This window comes from Cajanus cajan, chromosome 6, assembly GCF_000230855.2.
Source record: "Cajanus cajan strain Asha chromosome 6, NIPB_CcT2T_4, whole genome shotgun sequence".
In the NCBI taxonomy this organism is placed as follows: Eukaryota; Viridiplantae; Streptophyta; class Magnoliopsida; order Fabales; family Fabaceae; genus Cajanus; species Cajanus cajan.
The window spans coordinates 55,412,347-55,433,473 of NC_138522.1; the positions used below are offsets into that span (position 1 = coordinate 55,412,347).

The 21,127-nt window shown below is 33.9% G+C and overlaps 1 protein-coding gene across 1 annotated transcript; it reads left to right on the top strand.

The window, feature by feature from the left end:
• The first annotated feature begins 1,636 nt into the window (after nucleotides 1-1,636).
• Nucleotides 1,637-20,754, top strand: LOC109809036 (Tetratricopeptide repeat (TPR)-like superfamily protein). Its single transcript, XM_020372256.3, has 27 exons — nucleotides 1,637-2,038; nucleotides 2,121-2,215; nucleotides 2,390-2,489; nucleotides 2,832-2,936; nucleotides 3,093-3,255; nucleotides 5,922-6,042; nucleotides 6,204-6,272; nucleotides 6,378-6,458; nucleotides 6,570-6,664; nucleotides 6,772-6,922; nucleotides 7,569-7,655; nucleotides 7,777-7,896; nucleotides 7,980-8,108; nucleotides 8,203-8,300; nucleotides 8,411-8,534; nucleotides 8,755-8,862; nucleotides 12,003-12,144; nucleotides 12,499-12,606; nucleotides 12,705-12,829; nucleotides 14,688-14,873; nucleotides 14,994-15,104; nucleotides 16,366-16,524; nucleotides 16,624-16,782; nucleotides 17,011-17,244; nucleotides 18,285-18,452; nucleotides 19,300-19,412; nucleotides 19,536-20,754. The coding sequence occupies exons 1-27, from the start codon at nucleotides 1,873-1,875 to the stop codon at nucleotides 20,086-20,088; spliced, it is 3,870 nt and encodes a 1,289-aa protein (XP_020227845.1). The 5' UTR covers nucleotides 1,637-1,872; the 3' UTR covers nucleotides 20,089-20,754.
• The last annotated feature ends 373 nt before the right edge of the window (nucleotides 20,755-21,127 follow it).

Consider the following 21,127-nt stretch of genomic DNA (forward strand, 5'->3'; position numbering starts at 1 on the left):
AGAAGAAAGTAACAAATTGAAAGTTGAAAGTGTAAAATTAATTTTTTTTAAAAAAATTATAATATTTTATGTACTTTCCGTACCGCCATGCCGAGCTTGAGCTCGGTATCACAGCACACGACGACCTCGGACATGCGTTGGGCGATCTCGGTCTAGGCGAGATCTGCTATCTAATCACATCGTAACTGATCTAGGGCCTAAGGCCCAACACAACCCTAATTCACACCAAGGTACGTGCATTATTTATACGAGGCTCACACTCATACAAACCCTAACTTTAGCATTGGAGTCTCTTTTGCAGGTACCACCCCCATCTTGGAACACCAACGTACCAGCGAAGGAGGCTCACCAATCTTACTCAGTGGATCATCCCTACCTCGGATTCCCGGTAAGAATATTTTATAATTTTTTTTAGAAAAAGGAGGTGTACTTATAAAAAGAAGGAGGTGTATATATCATGAGCCGGGAAAATATTGACGTCTACGGTAATGGACTATACAGTTAGTTTAACCCACAAATCAACTTCTACTGTTTATTTAAGGAGGCCCACGGCCCAGGAAGACTCAGCAACATAATGAACAATGGGCTATTGTTATATACAACCTATTCATTAAGTATACCCCTTCTCTCTTTTATTATAAATCTCAATTTTATTATACTTTAAATCTTACTTTTACACCCCAATTTTATTATTCTTAAAATCTTAATTTTCAATCCCTCCTCTTCACTTCTACATTCATTATTCTTTTAAACTTGATTATGTAATACTACAATTCTAAAGGATATGATACATATCTTTTTCATTAAATTTGAGTGATATGGTGCATTTTCCTTCTATGTAGCATTACATTATTAGGTACATCAAATGTCCTTTGTTTTACGTTTCGATTCAAGATGCTCGATACTACAAGAATTTTATACAGAATTGTTTCTAATCAAAATTTGGTAAGCAAAATTTGAAGAGAGAATAATCTCTGAAATAGGCTATTGACCCTGTTCCAATTTCGCTAAGCAAAATTAAGAGAAAAACAACTTCCGAGACAAGGAATTGAGACTTGAGAGTACCACTTGGAACAAAAGCAAATATTAAAATTGAGAATTGAGTCTATTTCAAGTTCACTAATTGAAATAAGAAAAAAAATATTTATTACAGACACAAGTGCCAAATCTTATTATAATAATTAGCTCCAAGCATCACGAGCCATTTTAATATGTTTTTTAATCTTCTAACTCTTTATTCTAGTTAATGATCTTTTGATTTCAACTAAAATTATACAATTACATCACTTAAGAGATTAAAATTATTTAATTAAAAATAAAATTATTAAAATATTTAAAGGACTAAAATTACTTGATTAAGGGTTGAAAAATCAAAATCATATAAATATAATATTTGATGTAAAAAAAAATTTAAGCATGTATTTTAATTACAAATTGTTCCTACAAATGATACATTAGTTAATTTTTATAGTATTTTAAAAAGTATATTAATAAATATTTTAATTAATTAAAAATATAATCTGTTTACAGAAAATACATAAAATTTAGTTATTTTTTTATAAATACAAAGTGTATAGAAATTAAATTGAATATTTTATAAAAAAATATAAATTCAGTTCTGGTTATTTCATTCGCTATTATTAATCTTTGCCCGGACGGACTTGAATAGACGACGTCGTGGAAGGCAAAGAGAAGTTCCCTCAGAGACTGAGCTGTGTGGTATCCCCGTTGGCCGTTGCTCTCCAAATCCCAATCGCGCTTTGACGGCAGAGATCCGATCTACTTCGCATCTCTGAGTGAGGTGATTCTCCCACACCGCAGTGTCGGCGAGCGGAGAATAACCAGAGAAAGGAGAACATCGACAACACCAAGATGGCGATGGATCCGGCCACGACGCCGCTCGGCCAAATGCTATTGGAGGAGATCACTCCCGTCGTGATGCTCCTTTCAACTCCCTCCGTCGAACAAGCGTGCCTCAAGAACGGCCTCTCCTTCCTCCAGACGCTAACGCCGTTCTGCTCCTTCAACAACATTGACGGTAACCTAATCTCCTCCTTCAATCCATTTTATCTTCGTCCGTTAAGCTCCTCACCAGCATTGTTCCCCTTTCCCTCGCGCAGTGCCCGTTAGGACCGCCAGTGACCAGCCCTATCGCCTTCACAAGTTCAAATTACGCTTGTTCTATGCTTCTGATGTCAGGAAGCCTGATTTGATGGTAATTGATTGCTCAACAATGCCGTCACCGTTGCGTTCTTCGATGTTTAGGATTTGCTTGCTTCGTAGATATATATATATATATATATATATATATATTTTTTTTTTTTTAATATTCTGCGCTTTCTTCGTTGTTTAGGATTTATTATTATGTGGTTCCGTACCTTTTTACTAGGTAGCTAAAGAGCAATTGAAGCAAGTTATTACAGAGGCAGGGGATAAAATGTTTTCCGAGTCGCGTTCAGATGTGCTGAAAATTAATCACGAACTTTTGAGTAAGTGATATTCTCTGTTTTTTATGTTCATATACATGTCTTTACATGGTGATATAATTAGTTATAATAGTTTAATTTTATATGGATGAATGTACAACTATGCATCATATAAATAATACTCATTTTGAATTGCTTGGGCATGGAATTGAGCTGAGCTTCAGCACAGCGGTTTTTAGCTTGGAGTTGCTTGGGCATGGTATATTTCAATAATTTAATAACTTTGAGCAAATACTAGCGCTCTGCTAGGCTCCACTTGTTTACAGTGCTGGAATGTGTTGTAAAATATCTGTTAGTGTGATGTCAAGGTAGTTAAGTTCTAATGATTGACAAATACTTTTGTAGGTTCTGAATACCAAAATACACCATCCTGGTTTCAGTTTCTCAATAAAGAGCTTGTTCGTGTGGCTTCCTTTTCAGACCATGAAGCTTTTGACCATCCCGTGATATGTAAGATTTGGGATCAGTTAGAGCTCTTCTTCTTTTGACTTTAAATTTTCTCTTACGTTGTAGTATACTAGTATATCTATACATAATTGAAAATTTCTTCTGCTGAATGTTTATTTTTTGGATTTATTTGTCTTTCTTCATGAAAAAAAATGGCAGGTCTGCTAGCTGTTTCTTCAAAGGATGAACAGCCTATCAACAGATTTGTTGACCTTTTTAATACCAACAAGCTTCCTTCCCTTCTTAATGATGGTGCAATGGATCCAAAAATTTCAAAGCATTACTTGTTAGTGCATGATAATCAAGATGGCTCTACAGACAGGTATAAATGTTGTCATTCTTTTTTGTTTGAGAACCTATTTAAGTGCATATACATTTGACAACATGCACCGGTTGTCAATAATCAGTACACAGGGAACCATGACTTCATTTTGGTCATTATTACTTCATGTCATTCTGTGAGATGTATCTCGTACATGATGGGATGGGAAATATCTGTTTTGGTATTTTATGAAGATTCTTTGGGCCTGACATTTGTTTTTTGGAAAGACCCTTAAGTTGGAAGTTAATGGGCATATTTCAGGAGAGATGCTGGGAACATTCTTTGAAGTCTATGTAGGGGAGTATTTGAATTTTTGGACTTTAAATGCTCCTGGAAAGTTTTCTTGTACTTTTTTCTTCTATACTCTTACTCTCGTAATCATGAGCTTTTTCTTTGAGAAAAACTGATTTGGAAATCCAAAGCTCCCTCTAGAGTTTTTGTACGGACATTGGTATTAATTGGATACAAATGACCTTGTTACAAGGTTTCAGGCTTCACATTGCTCTGTCTGTTTGATATGTGATGTGCTGCTGTAGCTCAGAATCAATTGTACACCTGTTTGTTCCCTGCTAGGCAGCCAATTTTTTATTGAATAATTTGTCCGGGTTTCTTGAAGAACAGTGGGTGTCTCTGTAACAAAAAAAAGGAACAGTGGGTGTCTTACTCTAGTCTTATCTGTTGGTTATATTTAAAGGTTTCAGCAGTTGGGTAAAAAGTTGTAGTATTATGCGGAGTTTCCAGTTCTGTGGTGTGGTATATAAAGTTGGTGAATAATGTTTGCATATACTGGACACATGCTCTAATACAAATTAGATTACATGGCCCCTCTTTGGTGTTTGTCAATTGTTAATTTGAGGGAGTTTCCATTTCACACTTGTTTAGAGATTGGGAAGCTTTGCTAGATTCTTGCCTTTTTTTTGGGTATACCTTGATATTCTTTTATTTTCTGCTCTGGAGGATTGCTTATTGTGCCTCTCCTTTCTTTTAATAATTTTTTTTTGTTGATAAAATAGTAACTCATTTTCATGGAAAATTACAACTTATTTGGTTTGATTATTTTCTGATTTCATTTTTGATGAAGATATAGAAATGGATCTAGCATTATGTTTGGTTGAGTACAGGGGATAGCATCTTTGAGATCAGTTTAAGGGAAAATTACCCTCGCTTCTCTATTTTGTCTTTATTACTAGTATTCTGTCCATCTTTAAAACCTACACAATACTCCTTTAAGGAGGGAGGTCAGTATGATATAGACTTAAAAATAATTTCATGTTTTGAAACTAGTTTCATTCACTGGGAGTGAACATCACAAGAAGAAGGAGAAGAAGAAAAGCCTTACCCCACTAGGTGAAGTCGGCTACATGGATCATACAACACCATTTGGCTTGGTTAAATACCAAATCTGTAGATATTGTTTATCATGAGATCCTTTTTAACAACTTCCAGTGTCCTTGGTCTCCTTCTTCCTCTTTTCACATGCCTAAAAACCATGCAATTTACTCTCGTCATTGATGCTTCTTGTGATCTTTGTCTGTTTCCAAACCACCTTAACCAATTTTTTGTTGTCTTTTCCTTAATCAGCATTGCACCAATAATTCCTCATTTCCTTGTATACAATCATCTTATATATTGTCCATTATTGTATGGTCACACGTCCATTTTAACATTCTCATTTTTGTGTCTCCCACCTTTTTCTCTTGTTCCTTTAAAGCCCCATACTCATTACTATAAAATATAGTCAAATTCATAGCAATACGATAAAACTTGCCTTTGAGCTTGCTAGGTACTTTGTGATCACAAATACCCCAATGCCTTTTTCTATTTTAGTCATCCCACTTGTATCCTATGGGTGTCCCCATCATTTTATGGCATTGATCCCATATATTTAAACTTAGAAACTTATGGTATGGCATCTTCTCCCATTTTTACTTCCAAGTTATATTCCTCATCTCTTGCTAAAATTGCTATGCATGCACTCTCTTACTCCTACTTAAGCAAAAACCTCATTTGTTTCCAAATATGTCTCCAAAGCTCAAGTTAATTATTCCCCATTCTCAACTATATTATCTGCAAAAAAATGTAATCAGGGATAATCTTTTGTATGTCAATGGTAAACACTTCCAAGACTCATTAAACTGATAAAGAATTAAGGTTAAGCCTTAAAGCAATCCTATTCCAATAAGAAAGTCCTTAGTCTCGCCTCCTAAAATTCTCACAGCAGTAATTAGTCTATCATACTTGTATAACATTGATAATAAGCCACACTAGCACCTTTCTTTTCCAAAGTCTTCCATAACATTTACTGGCACTTGATCATAAGCTTTTTTCAAGTTAATAAAAACCATATGTAATGTAAGTCTCTTTATGTAAAAGTTAAATGGCTTCTGTTGTAGGCCTTTTTGGCATAAAACCAAATTGATTCTTTGCAATCCTCATCTCTTCTCTTAATCTGTGCTCAATTACCTTTTCCCATAATTTCAGTTTGGGAGTGAACATTGAAAGTGAAAGTTTTTTTCTTATAAAGAAAGAGAATGAGAACATGACAGTTGTTTTCTGTAAACTAATGCAATCTTGGGCATTCACTATTCATAATTTTTCTGTGGAGATAGGTTTATTAGTTGTACATAGTGTTAGACTTATTTGGGTTGCTTATTCTTCTTCAACAGAGCAAGTAAAATATTCACAGAAATGAGGAATACATTTGGTACAATTGACTGTTCGTTGCTTTGCATTAATTCTTCCCTGGATGCTCCAATCAAACATCAAGATAATCCTTGGGCTTTGTATGTAAGTTTGTTTGGGGAGGACACTATTTGTAGTTCATCTTCCTTGCCTTGTGCTTTTTCCTTTTTCTTTTGTCTTTTGTAACCTAAGTTAAAAATTAAACATTGGTTTCATTCATATGAAATTATGCAATTTAGGCTGGTGTCTCTTGAAATTTGTGACAGATAAGTGATGCCTCACCTACTCCTAGTCAAGATCTTGGTTGCTTTCTCAATATTGATGATATCAATGAGGTATATTGCTTTTGCTGCCAGCAATGCTGTTAGATTCATTATATAGGACTTATTTTTACATTATAAATGCACCTTTTGCTACTCATTTTTATTGCTCGAGTACAGATCAAAGATCTAATGCAAGATTTGTCATCTAAGCACATCATTCCAAATATGGAGCAAAAAATTCGTGTACTCAATCAACAGGTCTTTCACGTTTAACCCTTTTTGAATATGTTATTTCAGACCTAATATTTATTATTTTGATCTATATTCTGATTGTCCTTTATCTTTTTCTGTAATATTTTTTTTATTTAGGTTTCTGCAACACGAAAAGGGTTTAAAAACCAAATAAAAAATTTATGGTGGAGAAAAGGGAAAGAAGACGGTGCAGATTCTCTCAACGGTCCTACGTATGTTATATTTATTTATACATTATGATAGGAGATAATACATGTATGCTATGTATCACTCAATTTCTTGCATTTTTCTAATATGGTTTTGCTTTCCATTGTTGAAGGTATAACTTTAATTCCATTGAATCCCAGATTCGAGTTTTGGGTGATTATGCTTTCATGTTACGGGATTATGAACTTGCTTTGTCAAATTATCGCTTAATTTCCACAGATTACAAGATTGATAAAGCCTGGAAGCGTTATGCTGGTGTGCAGGTAATTAGTATTTTTTTAACATTCCAAATGCGGAAGGTTTTCAGATGATGCAAGGTTGTTAAATATGTTCAAATAATATTAGGATTTTCTTTAGTGAAGCAGTGGAAGGATGATGAATTGGATTCAATTTTTTCCCCCAAAATAAGGAATAACTTCCCTTGATAATATAGAGCCATATCTGAATAATGATTTAATTCTATCATTTGTCTCAGTACAGGCTGAATCTCTATAATCCTTTTGTGTTATGAAACTTTGAAACCCTGGAAATATTGTAGGTGAGATACTTTACATGGCTCTTTGCTTGTCATCTTGGGTCAATCAAAATGATCAAACTGAGTTTTAAAGTAAAAGTTACGTTGCATTCAGAATTTCAGATGCACTTCATGCCTTTTGCATTTGTCATTCTTAAAGTGCCTATCTATTGTTAAAGATGTTCTTCGACATTTTAGTTTTATTCTATTCGTACCTTATTGGCACTTACCATATCATCCCCTGCCTTAAGAAGAAACCCTTCTTTTTGGAGTGCTCTTTTTCCTTGTGGTGCAGTTCCTTACCTTTGATTTTTTTCCAATGGCCATATTATGAGCTTTCTGATTATAGAATGTTCTGAATGGATCAATATCTGTTTGCCTACTTTATTTATCAGGAAATGATGGGACTTACATACTTCATGTTGGATCAATCAAGAAAGGAAGCTGAGTATTGCATGGAAAATGCTTTTACCACATATTTAGTATGTATGGTTTATTTTTGATCGTGAGGAAGATTGAATATCATGTTTTTCTAGAAATGCTCTGTTACTGCTATATTCCTTACACATTTTTTTTATTTATTAATAAACATTATATGTCCAGAAACTTGGATCATTGGGTCAGCTAAATGCAACACGGTGTGGTCTGTGGTGGATAGAAATGTTAAAGGCACGTGATGAATATAAGGAGGCAGCTACTGTTTATTTTCGTATTTGTGGTGAGGTAGTGTTTTTTATTAAAAAAAAATAAAAGTAATTGTAATTTGGGATTATTGTCTTCTGCTATTGACTGATTCCTTGTCTCAGGATATCCTACATTCTGCTGTGATGCTTGAACAAGCATCACACTGCTACTTGTTGTCTAAACCCTCCATGTTACGCAAATATGGATTTCATCTAGTGCTTTCTGGTGAGCAGTATAAAAAGTGTGATCAGGTATTGGGATATCAACAATATGCAGACACCCCCTTCCTATTTAATAATGTATGCTTTTCCTTACAATTTTTTTCTTTGACCTTGTCATGCTCAGATCAAACATGCAATTCGAACATACAAAAGTGCTCTTTCTGTTTTCAAAGGAACTACTTGGAGTTATATCAATGATCATGTTCATTTCCATATAGGACAGTAAGTTAAACTTGGTTCAGCTATAGTATATTGTTATTTATTTATTTATTTTTATCACAAAGCATGGCATTGCATTCTTTGGACTTTGTTAATTGAGATGATTGTTTTAGGTGGTATGCTTCTCTTGGGATGTATGATGTGGCTGTCAAGCATATGATGGAAATCTTGGCTTGTAGCCACCAGTCCAAGACAACACAGGAATTATTCCTGGGTGACTTTCTTCAAATTGTGGAGGTGATAGTGCCTCTATTGCGTTTTCAGACATCATACGTTTAGAACCTGATTGCTTGTATAATATTTTTCTGAACAAGCAATAATTTGATTTGTTGTAATTTTTAATTCCTGAAATAGTTTGCGTTGCTCAAATCTAAAATTTCAGTGTTAATATTATCTTGATGCTAGGACAGAAGCTAATTAATTTGACAGCTGTCTTAATTTTTCATGTATACAATAGAAAACTGGACGGACATTTGAGGTAACAAAACTTCAATTGCCTATAATCAACATCTCTTCTCTCAAGGTCATTTTCGAAGATTACCGAACTTTTGGATCACCTTCAGCTGTAAGATGAATCTAATTCTATGCTTCCCCATTTTTTTCTGTCTTTTGGGATTCTAATTCTCAGAATGTTTTTCCTTTCATATTTTACTAGCCCTTGTTACTGTTTAGCAGACTGATTATTTGCTAGAAGGTGGGGATTCTGCATTTATGATACTCATGTATAAATTTTTTATTAGCATATTATCTATCATTCAAGATTTTTTTCCTCTCCCAGTCACCTCTTGTTACACTCTTTTTTAGAGTTATTGCACATTCACTCTTAACCAAAATATCTAACTGGCCTATGGATGATTGTGAGCACCTTGAGTTCACATGGGTACTTCAGCAAATGCAATGAAAAACTTACAAAATATTTTATGTACCCATGTTGAAAACATGGTGTCCATTGCTTTGTGCATGCATGTGGAGAGAGAGAGAGAGAGAATTGGTTTATACTAGTGTAATTAAAATTATTCGTACACCATTTAATAATTTTTTACTGTATAATTAATTTACAAAATCTACCATTGGATTATAAGTTCTTATCATATAGATTATATCTATAAAATTTTACATTAATATAGAATTATTTAGTACTTCATTGATATACATCGAAATTAACATTATGTTTACTTTTGAAACATACAAAAATAAAAACCATTTGATTATATTCTTAGTGTTGTTCAATTTTACAATATTTGACGCTAAAAATAAATATGATGAATAGTTATATTTTAACAGATAGAAACTAGATCAGAATTATAGAAATAAAAACTTCTATCAATAGGAAAAAGTACAAATGATTTCCAGGAATTTTGAGAGGCCTGAATTCCTTCAGAAATCACAAGATAAAATCTCCCCTCTCAACCCCTTTTCTTATTTGCAAAATCCCTTGTTTCTCTAATTAGCTCATCTCCCAACTAACTCTCTAATTATTCTACTAATTAACTTTGTAATCGACTATGGGGGTTGCCTATCAATACTCCCCCTAAAGTTTCACCTTGTCCTCAAGGTGCACTGTTTGTAATTGCTGAAAACAAGGAAGAATTCCTGCACTATCTGCTGCCAGTGATCACTACACTGCTTCCAATAGGTTCCCCAATAATGTCAGAACTAGTGCAGCCATAAAACACCCATTTGGATCCCGATATGGTCCCCATTGTTTGAATTTGCAATTGCATGAGTATTCCTCCCTCCAATACAAGAATTATGCTAAGTGAGCATACTTTTGTGAATAGCCTTTCTATAAAGTTAAAATTGGCTCTTTTGCGAATAACCTTTCTCTTACATGGACAACCTCATTGCTGTTTTTATATTTAGCTCGACTATATTCCTATTTTGGAAAAGAAAGTTTCCATCCATGTCTGCATAATCTCATAAAACAGTGGCATCTCATCTACAAAATGTTAATAAATAATGGCAACAAATCTTTTATTTATAAAGAGGGGTGTAGAACAGGTTGGGAGATAAGAAGTAAATTGACATTCCTCATCATGTGGTTCTTGCTAGATAAAAAATATAATAGATAAATAACAATAAGTAACAAATAATAATTCATATGAAGAACAAAACTAGAGACATATTTTAAGATATAAAATTTATCAGTGGGATAATATGATAAATCTCATAGCAGAGTACAGAGGGGGAAGAGAAGAGATTCAAGACAACAGAATTTTTGAATTTTAGTTTTCTTCAGAATTCTAAATCTTTATTTCTTTAAACAGAATTTATGTCAAGGACAGGGAGGAAGAGAAATGCATCTGAATCTGAATTTATTTATAAATACATAATATAATATTACCAATATAAAATCAGAATTCAGATTGATAGACAAAACAGAAAGAGAGAGAAAGATCAGAAAAGAAAAAGGTAGAAGAAAGAAACAGAAAATTAGAAACAGGAAGAGAAGGAGCTGGAATTCTTTCAAGGAAGAATCTCAGTCACAAAGAGACTGTTCATTTTTTCTTTTGTAAAAGTCCTGAAATTGCCCCTAAAAGAACTGCATTTCCTGCCCATAGTCAATATCCATGATGCTTACCATACAAAAAGTGGTGCCATGAGTAATCACAATTCACAAGAACATTCCCATGCTATGCTACTTTGGACCATGGCTCTGCCATGACCACTATTTGATAACACAAATTTGTGTGCAAGTGAAATTGCAAGAAAGATTTATTCATAAAAATATTTACAGTTTAGGAACAATTTAACACTTGACTAGTTAAAGACATTCTAAAAGTAGTTAATAACTGTTTATTGACTAATTAACCACTTTAGTGGTTAAGCTTTTATTCAATAAATCCTTTTTTATTTTTTTAATTTGTGTTCCTTGTTCTTAGACCTTAGTGAAAGTTTGAAACACTTTTTCCTTTCCCCTTTCAAGTGAAAGTTGTATTCCATCTGTCAGTTGCTTATTTGTTTGTATTTCTGTGTTAAAAAATCACAGCAACTGAACATGAAAGCTTAAGCGATAGGATGAAGGACAAAGATTGGGTTTTGGTTATTTGACACGTCCCTTTACATTCAAGTCTAATTTACATGAAAGCATGAACCGATCAATTTCCATATTTTCTGATTTTTATCGTAAAGGCCTTTAATTGGTTGATAGGAAATACGGATCATGTAGACTAAACTACTAAAGAATCATTCTAGTTAAAATGCTTAATGCTTGTGTCCTGCCAATCTTAGCTGCTTATTATGGCGAGTATGCTTGGTTTACCATGCAGTTGGATTAGCTTTGCTCTGAACAATTAAAACTAACCATACTGAGTGGGCTACATGTAACTGCCCATTTACAAATTAATAACACCAATTTTAGCCAAAAACAATGTTATACCATGCAGACAGTAGGAGCACCCTTTTGCAGCACTTGCCAATTCATTCAATAGAGATGATGGTAGGTTCTGATTGTAGAAATTATGCTTCTCATTGTGTGGTTTGCAAAGGGACTTTTAGGAATTTTTTTGGTCCTCTATTCAGTTTTTGCTATAACCATTATATCATGGGTTTTCACTGTAATACTTGTGCTAGTAGTAGTACTTCCAAATTTCCAGGGGAAGCATTTCTGTTTCATGGATTTTGTTGTGCACAAGTTACAAATTAGTTAGTGGCTGTAGTCTGATGGCTTGAAGTGTCACCACTCTCTGGTAACTAACATTTCAGGTTAATACTAGAGAAGGCTTGTGGCATTCCTTGGAGGAAGAAATGCTACCATCATTCTCTGCTGCCAAGACTAATTGGTTGGAGTTGCAATCAAAGCTTATCTCCCAAAAGAACATTCAATCCAATGTTTGTGTTGCAGACGGTATATAGTAGAAATTCATCTGAGATTTGATAACTGAATCATTATATTTCATTTTACTTCACTCAAAAGTTTTTCCAATATTTTCTTCACTCCTGATTATTGGAGGATAAAAAGTTCATTTTTCTGTCTTACATTTTATGTAGTGAGTGATTTTTACTTGAACTTAGTTTGAAAAGTTGGTGACATTTGGACTTTCTTCTTTAAACCCTGTTGATATTCATGCAAAAGGTAAAAATATGAATAGGATATTTTTTAAAAAAATTGATGTCAGTTTATATATGTGTGTTTTTCAAATGGTCTTGGCACAATAGGCTGACTTCCCCCCCTTTATCTATTTATTGCACCCAATTGCAGAGGCTGTGAAGGTGAATATTGAATTCAAAAATCCTCTGCAAATCTCAATTCCTATATCTGGTGTTACACTCATATGCAAGCATTCTGCTAGTAGTGATGAAGTTAAATGTAAGCTATGAGTTTCTGTTGATGTCTTCTACCATTTTTTTTAGTTTCTTCATATTTTTTATATTTCAGTAGTAATACTTTGTGATGTAATACTACAGATGAAAATGAGTCAAGTGTGGAGAAAGATGATGAGGCTGACCACTTCAGGAATATGAGCTCTGACAATTCCTCATTTATGGTGTCTGAGGTTGATTTCTTACTAGGAGGTGGTGAAACAACCATGGTGAGTTTGTTTTGTTTTAGAGCTGAATTCCAGTTTGAGATATTGTTTTGACTAAAAATATGTAAATTGAGTTGCATTGTCAAAATTCGAGAAATCCCTTTTCCATCTTAATTTTGTGCATAACTTCAATTAAATTGAAGTTGAGTAGAACGGCACTAGAGTAGACTTCAGTCCTGGGAGATGATGATAATTGTTCCTTTTAGCAAAGGGCAAGAAGCTCCCAGATGATGTATCTCTTTTGTTCAGATCATCACCCTTACAGCAGGGTAAGGTAATATATAAATTTAAAAGAAAAAGATGGTTTTTTTTCTTGCTTTTGTGGTAAAATTTGAGTTTAAAATTTAGATTGAATGGATTAAGCACCAGGTAATCCTATTTTCTCATGATCTTGTAATGAGGATCTGTTGGGAAGTTAATTTAGGATTTTAAAAACTGATGAGTTTACTAAAGTTGTGTGTGCTTGTAGTAAAACTTTAGTTTCCACAATTTTCCCTATGCTTAAAATGTTCTCCTAATGTTAATGGCACACAATAGTGGTGTAGTGGTCTATGGCCACAACTCCAGACTTTGTATCGGAGCATTTTTGTGTGGGAGTTATAGCTGTGAATTGTGTCTGCAATCCCAGAATTCCCAGACATTGTGATCGCCACGTTCTGCTGTTGATGTTGGGAAAATGCCCTTGTTACCTATCTTTGTGACACCAGGGTTGGGGGAGGAGGGTTGGTATTTCTGTCTGAGAGATAGGGTTTCTGTTAGGAGACCCACTATTTTTGTCTCGTGCTAAACAGCAGTGCTAGCAAAGAGCACCTCCTTTTCTGGGGAACATGTCCTTTTCTGGCAAACCCAACAGCTCCCGGGTCAGTGTCATCATTTCTTGACTTTTCAGCAAATTCTTACCCATGTCCTTCCTTTCTGCCCTGTTTACTCTCCAACAGCAGCTTTCTCTGTTCTCTGTCGATAGACCACACTGGCCTAAGCTCTAATTCTATGACTAGACATGAGATTTATCCAAATTCTATAGCTTGATGTGTACATTGATGCGTTGCCTAGACATGCATTTTATTTTTCTTAAATGAAGATAAAAAGATTAATTAAGGGAGAATAAATGAACTGTACAAGAAGTTTGGGCAAAGAAAAACTCTTGAAAATGTGTGCATTCTGCTCTAACTGAATTCTCTAAATCACAACAGGCATACTGGCTCAAAGTTTTATCATCCTTTTCTCTCTCTCTCTCGCTCTACCTTCAAAACGTATCTTGCAAAATGCTCAGTTGGAAAGACATCCATTATATTCCCAAAACTTAAAATGGATTATTCTTTTAGAAAGTAGCTGCTTGACAATGCTAAATAATAGAATGTGCTGACTTTTACATTTTTCTCATTATTACGCCCAAAATAACTAAGGTGTTTGTAATAAAGAAAGGTTACAATGTTGGGGATTGTGATCAAGAGTGAAAATGAAAAGGATCTCCACTATGTAACTGACTGCTGAACTGGCAGTACGGAGGGTAGAATAAATGTGATTTGGTTGTATGGGGGGTTGAAGGCTAGGTACTGGGGATTGGAGAGATCAGGCTGGTGCTTTTGGGAGAGCATGGGCAGTCTCTTACTGCCTAGGACATTTTTCCAATTGTATTTCCTTTTTCAGCAGTCTTCAACATTCAGGCACTGTATCCTCCTGATACAGGTCCATTTTAGCAATAATACATTGAATTTACAGTGATTTTTCATATCTTCTGCTATATGTTTGTTAGCTAACATCTTGTTACAGTGTTACACAATTATATATTTGTTTGTGTGTATTATATTTTCAACTTAACAATTTTGCAAAATTAACATTGCCAAGTACTTTTTTCCAGATTCAACTATCAGTTACTCCCAGGGCAGAGGGTAATCTTGAAATTCTTGGTGTTAGGTGGAAACTGTCGGGTACAATAGTTGGCTTTCACAACTTTGAGTTGAGCCTTCCAAAGAGGAATGCTGCAAAAGGAAGAAGGAAAACAAAGTGCCTGCCAAATGAGAAATTTAAATTTGTGGTGATTAAGGTGCATGCTCTTATCCTACCCTTTCTCATTATTATCTTTGTTCCACATGTATTTTCAGTCCTCCCTCTTGTAGTCTCTAAGTTTGAACTAAAAACAGCTTATCCCTTTCTAAAATCCCAGAGCATACCCAAGCTTCAGGGTTCCATTCACCCTTTACCTGGAAAAGCATATGCTGGAGATTTGCAGCGACTTGTTTTGGAATTGAGGAATACATCAGAGTTTCCTGTTAAGGTAACAATATTTGGAGTTAACATGCTCTAAAATGGGATAAATAGGTTTTAAGTCCCTATAAATATGACTTCAAGTAGTTTTGGTCTTTCAATTGTTTTGTTAGTTTTGGCCCTTTTAAATTGTTTTCTGATTAGTGGTGTGAAATACCGTACTGCATATTTAGGTTGATTTGTTTTCTGATTATTTCCATACATAGGTTGATCCTAATCTCTAAACATAAGAGACAGATCCTGTTCACACTGTATATAAATATTGTACTCATTATCATGAAAATATCAATTAGATTACTCACCATTCAGTTTCAATTTAAATTTTAATATATCTGTAAATGGTCTTGCTTTTAAGTGGTCAGAATTGAGTGATAATGTGATAAAAGAAATGCCATATCATTGTTAAGTTATCACTGCTATCTGTCATACTAAGGGACCATGAAAACAGAATTATTATATTTACAAGAACCAAAACATACTTAAGTCAATTTTCGAACTGTGAACTTTGAAACTTGAAAGAATGAAAATATCTCCAGTACTCACAGGGACTAATCTTTCCTTTGTTTGTGGTCTTTCATTTTTAACCTAGACCATCACTCTACAGTATTTAGGTTTCTAAATTTCTTTAAATGTTTAGTATTGTGACCTTAAACTGGAACTTGTGTCTGGATGAGAACAAGTGTAACCTTCTTACTTTACTCGAAAAATATAATATAATAATTGAAAATGTTATAAAAGGAATTTGTCATGGCTGGTCATGACATGTTTGCCTTTTGTTGTACTTGATGTCTTCAAAAATATGTTTCAAAGAAATCCATACTTTGTTAATTTGTTTCATTTGCACATCTTGCCTTCAGGGGAAGCAAGATAATGACTACACTTATAATTAGGTATTTTAAAATAATGTGGGAGGCGAGCATAGTTATGAAAAAATACACATAATAAGGGACTTGCAATGTATTTAAGCCAAAATCTATATAGCAATTACTTCTAGAATTTATGTTTGTGTGTGTATAATGCTAATGAGAGAAGAACATTTAATGAAGAGAAAAGCTTTTATTGCATTGAAATCACAAATCATTTATTTCTTGCTATTTTAAGTGATTGAAATTTGAAAGCTTTTTAAAAAGATGTGTTAAATGTTCCTTTTCCAGTGTCCTTATTAGCAGGACCTTGTATTGGGCTGAACTTCAGATCTGGCTTTCTTATTCCTCTTTTTTTCATGCTGTTTTTTTTTTTTCTTAATACCTTTACATTTCTGGTTTTGTTAGAATCTGAAGATGAAGATAAGTCATCCTAGATTCCTGATAATTGGGGAGCAGGAAAATATGAAGTCAGAGTTTCCTGCATGCTTAAGAAAGAATACTGATTCAGTACAATGTGATGCACATGCTAATTCTATGTCCGACACAGTCTTTTTGTTTCCAGAGGTCAGTATCAAATCTTTTCCATCTAAGTTGTGTATTGACACTTTATTCTAATTTGGCCCTAGTTGACTTCTTGATTACATGATTTACCCCTCATTTCAGGGCACTTCAGTTCAAGGTGAAATACCCTTATTGTGGCCTCTTTGGTTTAGGGCTGCTGTTCCAGGTGATATATCACTTTACATGAGCATATATTATGAGATGGTAGATGTATCAAGTGTCATCAAATATCGTACGCTTCGCTTGCATTACAATGTGCAGGTTAGTATAATGGATATTGACATAAACTTTTGGGCTTCACTGGTTCTATTATCTTTATATTGTAACATTTTTTTCCTTTGGTGTCTAGAAAAATTAATTGAACAATTGTGTTCTATGAATTTTTGCTGCATTACGAGTAAAAGAAGAGAATCTGTTAAATTACGTATTTTCATATTTACCAGCCTTAGACCTAGTTAATTCTCATGTGCCAACTTATGGTGATTGTAGGTGTTACCATCATTGGATGTCTCATTTCAAATCAGTCCTTCTCGATTAAGATTACAAGAATTTCTTGTTAGAATGGATGTTGTTAACAAGACTACCTCAGAAAGTTTCCAAGTTTATCAGTTGTCGTCAGTTGGTCAACACTGGGAAATCTCATTACTTCAACCTCCTGATACTTTTTTTCCTTCACAATCATTGATGGCTGGTCAAGCAATATCATGTTTCTTTACATTAAAGGTTTGGGCTATAGGTTTTGAATTTTGTGATTCATAGGTTTAACATGTTTTTTTGTTATGGAATCGGGTTTCATTTGATGGGTTCTATTTTTGTGTAAAAAGATGGATAAGTAATTTGTTAATTGGTTTATTATAAATAGTTTAATTAAGGATGTAAATTGCGCATGTAATTTATAGGGATAAAATTAAAGAAAGGTGACTTGAAAAAAATGTTGAATAATATGAACCTTGTTTTTTTGTTGTAAAATATGGTAATCGGTCACCATTTTTTTTTTCTTTCCTTATATTAGAGGGAGGAAACAATCCTTTACTTGGATGAATCCATATTCCGTTGTTGAAACCTAAATTTTCTTAGCAGTCACCAAGTTGTTTGCATAATATATTAATGTAAAGAAATGATTTTATAATGAACGAGTGGCTAAGAGAATATGGAACTTATCTTTGATGCAGAAATAACCATTAAAAAAATGGAATGGTTGATAAGATGGAAAACTTTGATGCAGAAATTAAGGGATGGACCACATGTTAATATTTTGGAATCTGTGTATTCAAATACTTGGTCATCAGCTTTTGTGTTTTCACGTGACATGATTTTATCTAAAACCGTGTGTTTGGTTGAGTGTTGGGAAACTTGATTTTGGATGATCTTAAATTTACAAAATTGATTTTGGTTGAAGTGATTTACTGATTTACGTTCGGAAACTCTTAACTCAAGCAAGCTTGTATTCAAACTTGGTATGGAATTCTCCACCCAATGTAAAAGCTACATTTTTTTCACTTATTACTCTAGCATACTTTTAGGACCAAACCTGATTTTAACTTTGTGCAGCCAATCAATTTTTTTAAGAAACCCTGTTTATATTTTTCCAACTCGAGTTGGTAGTTCAAACACTCCCCAAAATATGCTATTAGTATTATTCTATTATGCATCTTCTGTTAATGAATGTTTTTGTGCAAGATGCGACCACTTGTTTAAAATTCGTATGCCTGCATGCATGTAATTACTACAGTTGGCTGAATTAGGTTATTGTTTGTTCTCAGAATTCAAGGAGGTTTTCGGCATTGGAGGACAACATATCTACATTGCCTGTCAGAAGTGATGTAAGATTGGTACCCCAAAGCAGTGATGATTTAGTTTATGATATAAACAGTGCTCCTTTGATCAATTTTCACCATTATGAAAGATTGCAGCAGGAAGTTTCATATAAGGTAAATGTATATTTTGTTTTTATTGAAGTCCAACCAAAGTGTATATATAATTTTTAATTTGAATTTCATATGATTTAGGGCATGCTTGATTGTGTAGGTGAAAGTGGGAAGGTCAGAAGCATATGATGGTTTAAAATAATTTTTACCCAAGATTGAAAATGAATTATATTTTTATTTATTTCATGCTTTTTTTTTGTACCAATCAACTGAGCAAGTGTACAGTGATATTCTCTGCAAATTTTTACTCACACTTTTGCCATTACCACTATTCTCTTAAAATCGAGAATGTACACAACTTTAAATGATTTTCCTTGCCCATAAATTTAGTTTGCAATATATTCTTAAGCTTGGCCCATGGTTGCTTCAAGGGTATTGAGTCTAGTGACATATCAGACTTGCGAAGGGATTGGGTTGCTCTACTGCACTTGTTTCTTTGCTTCCTTACTTTTTGTGTTTTAATTATTTTTCACAACTCAAGTCTAAAGGATATTTTGTCATTCTATTTTATCATACATACATGAAGTTTCAATAGGACAAAACGAGTATCAAAGTTTCAATTAACTATGAGAAAAAAAAAATATATATATATATTTCACACTACTAGATTTTTCTAGGCAGCTAGATTATGAAAATATTTCATTGTGTGATATAAATATCAGAATTGTCTTATTTTTCTCCCGCTGCAACAGGCTTAGTTTCTAGATCTAAGGAATTTGAATGTTTGAAGGACATTTATTTTACTGTGTGATGAACATTTACTATTGACTATTACAAAATTCTCCCACGTATCTATTTATTGTTTTTCTCTCCTTTTACTGATTCGAGCTTCATCTGTTTGTATGGTCAGGGCGACTTAAATACTGTTGATTTTGTATTAATCTCTTGGCCATTCAAGAGTAACAACGATCCTGGTTTTTCTGATCCTCCTCATGTTATGTCTCATCATGCATGTCACTCCAGGTTTGTTTCATTCCATAAACAATGCTTCTAATATTGACTTTATAATAAATTCAATATATTCATGTGTATGTTATTTGTTCGTCTTCTTGGTGCATTTATGTTGATCTGTTTATCTTCTGCTAGTATTGCTAGCTCTGGCCCTATTTCATGGCTAGTGGATGGACCTCAAACCTTGCATCATGATTTCTCTGCATCGTTCTGTGAAATAAGTCTGAAGATGCATCTTTACAATTCATCTGGTGCCACTGCTTTTGTACGCATTGACACCTTAGATTCTGCTGGTAATGGTGGACATAAGAACAGTATAAATGTGGTTCAATCAACAACTCCTGATAACCAAGCAGGGTGGCATGATATCACACCAGTGAATAATGAACACAAAGTCACATCCCCAAAGGTTTTTGAAACCCAACCAGGAAAGGCACTATCTTTTGAAAGTGTCTCCCCTTATATTTGGTCTGGATCAAGCTCAACCAATCTCCACATTGAGGGTATGTCCTTGGCAGAAATTCCACTTGAGATCTGTGTATTCTCTCCAGGGACATATGACCTGTCAAATTATGTTTTGAATTGGAGACTTCCATCCAATGGTCAGGGAGACAGTGATGAAACGAGGCAGCATTCAGGCAAGTGCCAGGGCTATAAACACTATATTACCGTGCTCCAGTCCACTTGAAAAATTGGTAAATGATTTGCTGTCCGTTTATCTCATGCTAGAATTTTATATGTGATTTGTAACTGGGGGCTGTATATATTATATACGCGTTTCCATGTATTGTTAGTGTCATTAGGAGCTAGGAACAGTGTAAAAGTTCGGTGGAAAAAGTGTTAGAACTCGAGTTCTTTTTGTCCAAACAATAATGACGGTGGCAATTTACAATTCCTCGAACAGGCTAGCGTATTTGGACTGGCCAAGTTTGGGAAAGGAAGTTGTAAGGATGTATTTTTATAGAGACAAGAAGTATTTTTATCAAGACAATCCTCAACAATTTTTTATATGCCCCACGGTTAACTAGGAATGGAATGGCAGAGTGGACCTTAGGTAATCGAATCAGAGTTTTTCACCCCTTTCCTCTTTCCCCTATAGGTGGGGTGCACGCGTATGCAGCGCAAGAATTGGATACAGTTAAACTTAAACCAAATGTTTTGAGCGTACTTCATGGAGCATTGGAGCAATTGTTCTTTCTAATTTTTTCTACATTTGATCGGAAACAGTTTAGAGTGCTTAGTTTTATTACTGTTGCAAAGTTGTAAGACAGGGAGCTTTTATTACAATGTAAAGAGTTATTTTTAGAATTAATGGTATAATTTGATCAAAAGATATAAAATTTTATTATTATAACGTGATCTCTTTTATTTAGTGTTAATATTAATGGTATAATCCGAACTCGAGTGTCAGCGAGGCTCGTTGCACTATCCATGTGGTTAAAACTAGGTGAAATGGGAAAATTAAAATAAAGCATGTAATATATAAGCATCTAAAACAGCAACACGTTCCACTAGGTAACGGTTGTTTATTCGAGTTAAAAATAAAAATCATGATAATTATAAAGGAGAGATATTAATGATCTCTTGACATTCTTTTTATACAGTTATGTGACCTGTAAATAATTATAGACCACGTGTGTGAGAGATTTAGTAATCAAGATTCTTAACTCAATTTCAGTTTTTTATTATAAATATATTATCAATATATACCATGATAAATTTTCAAA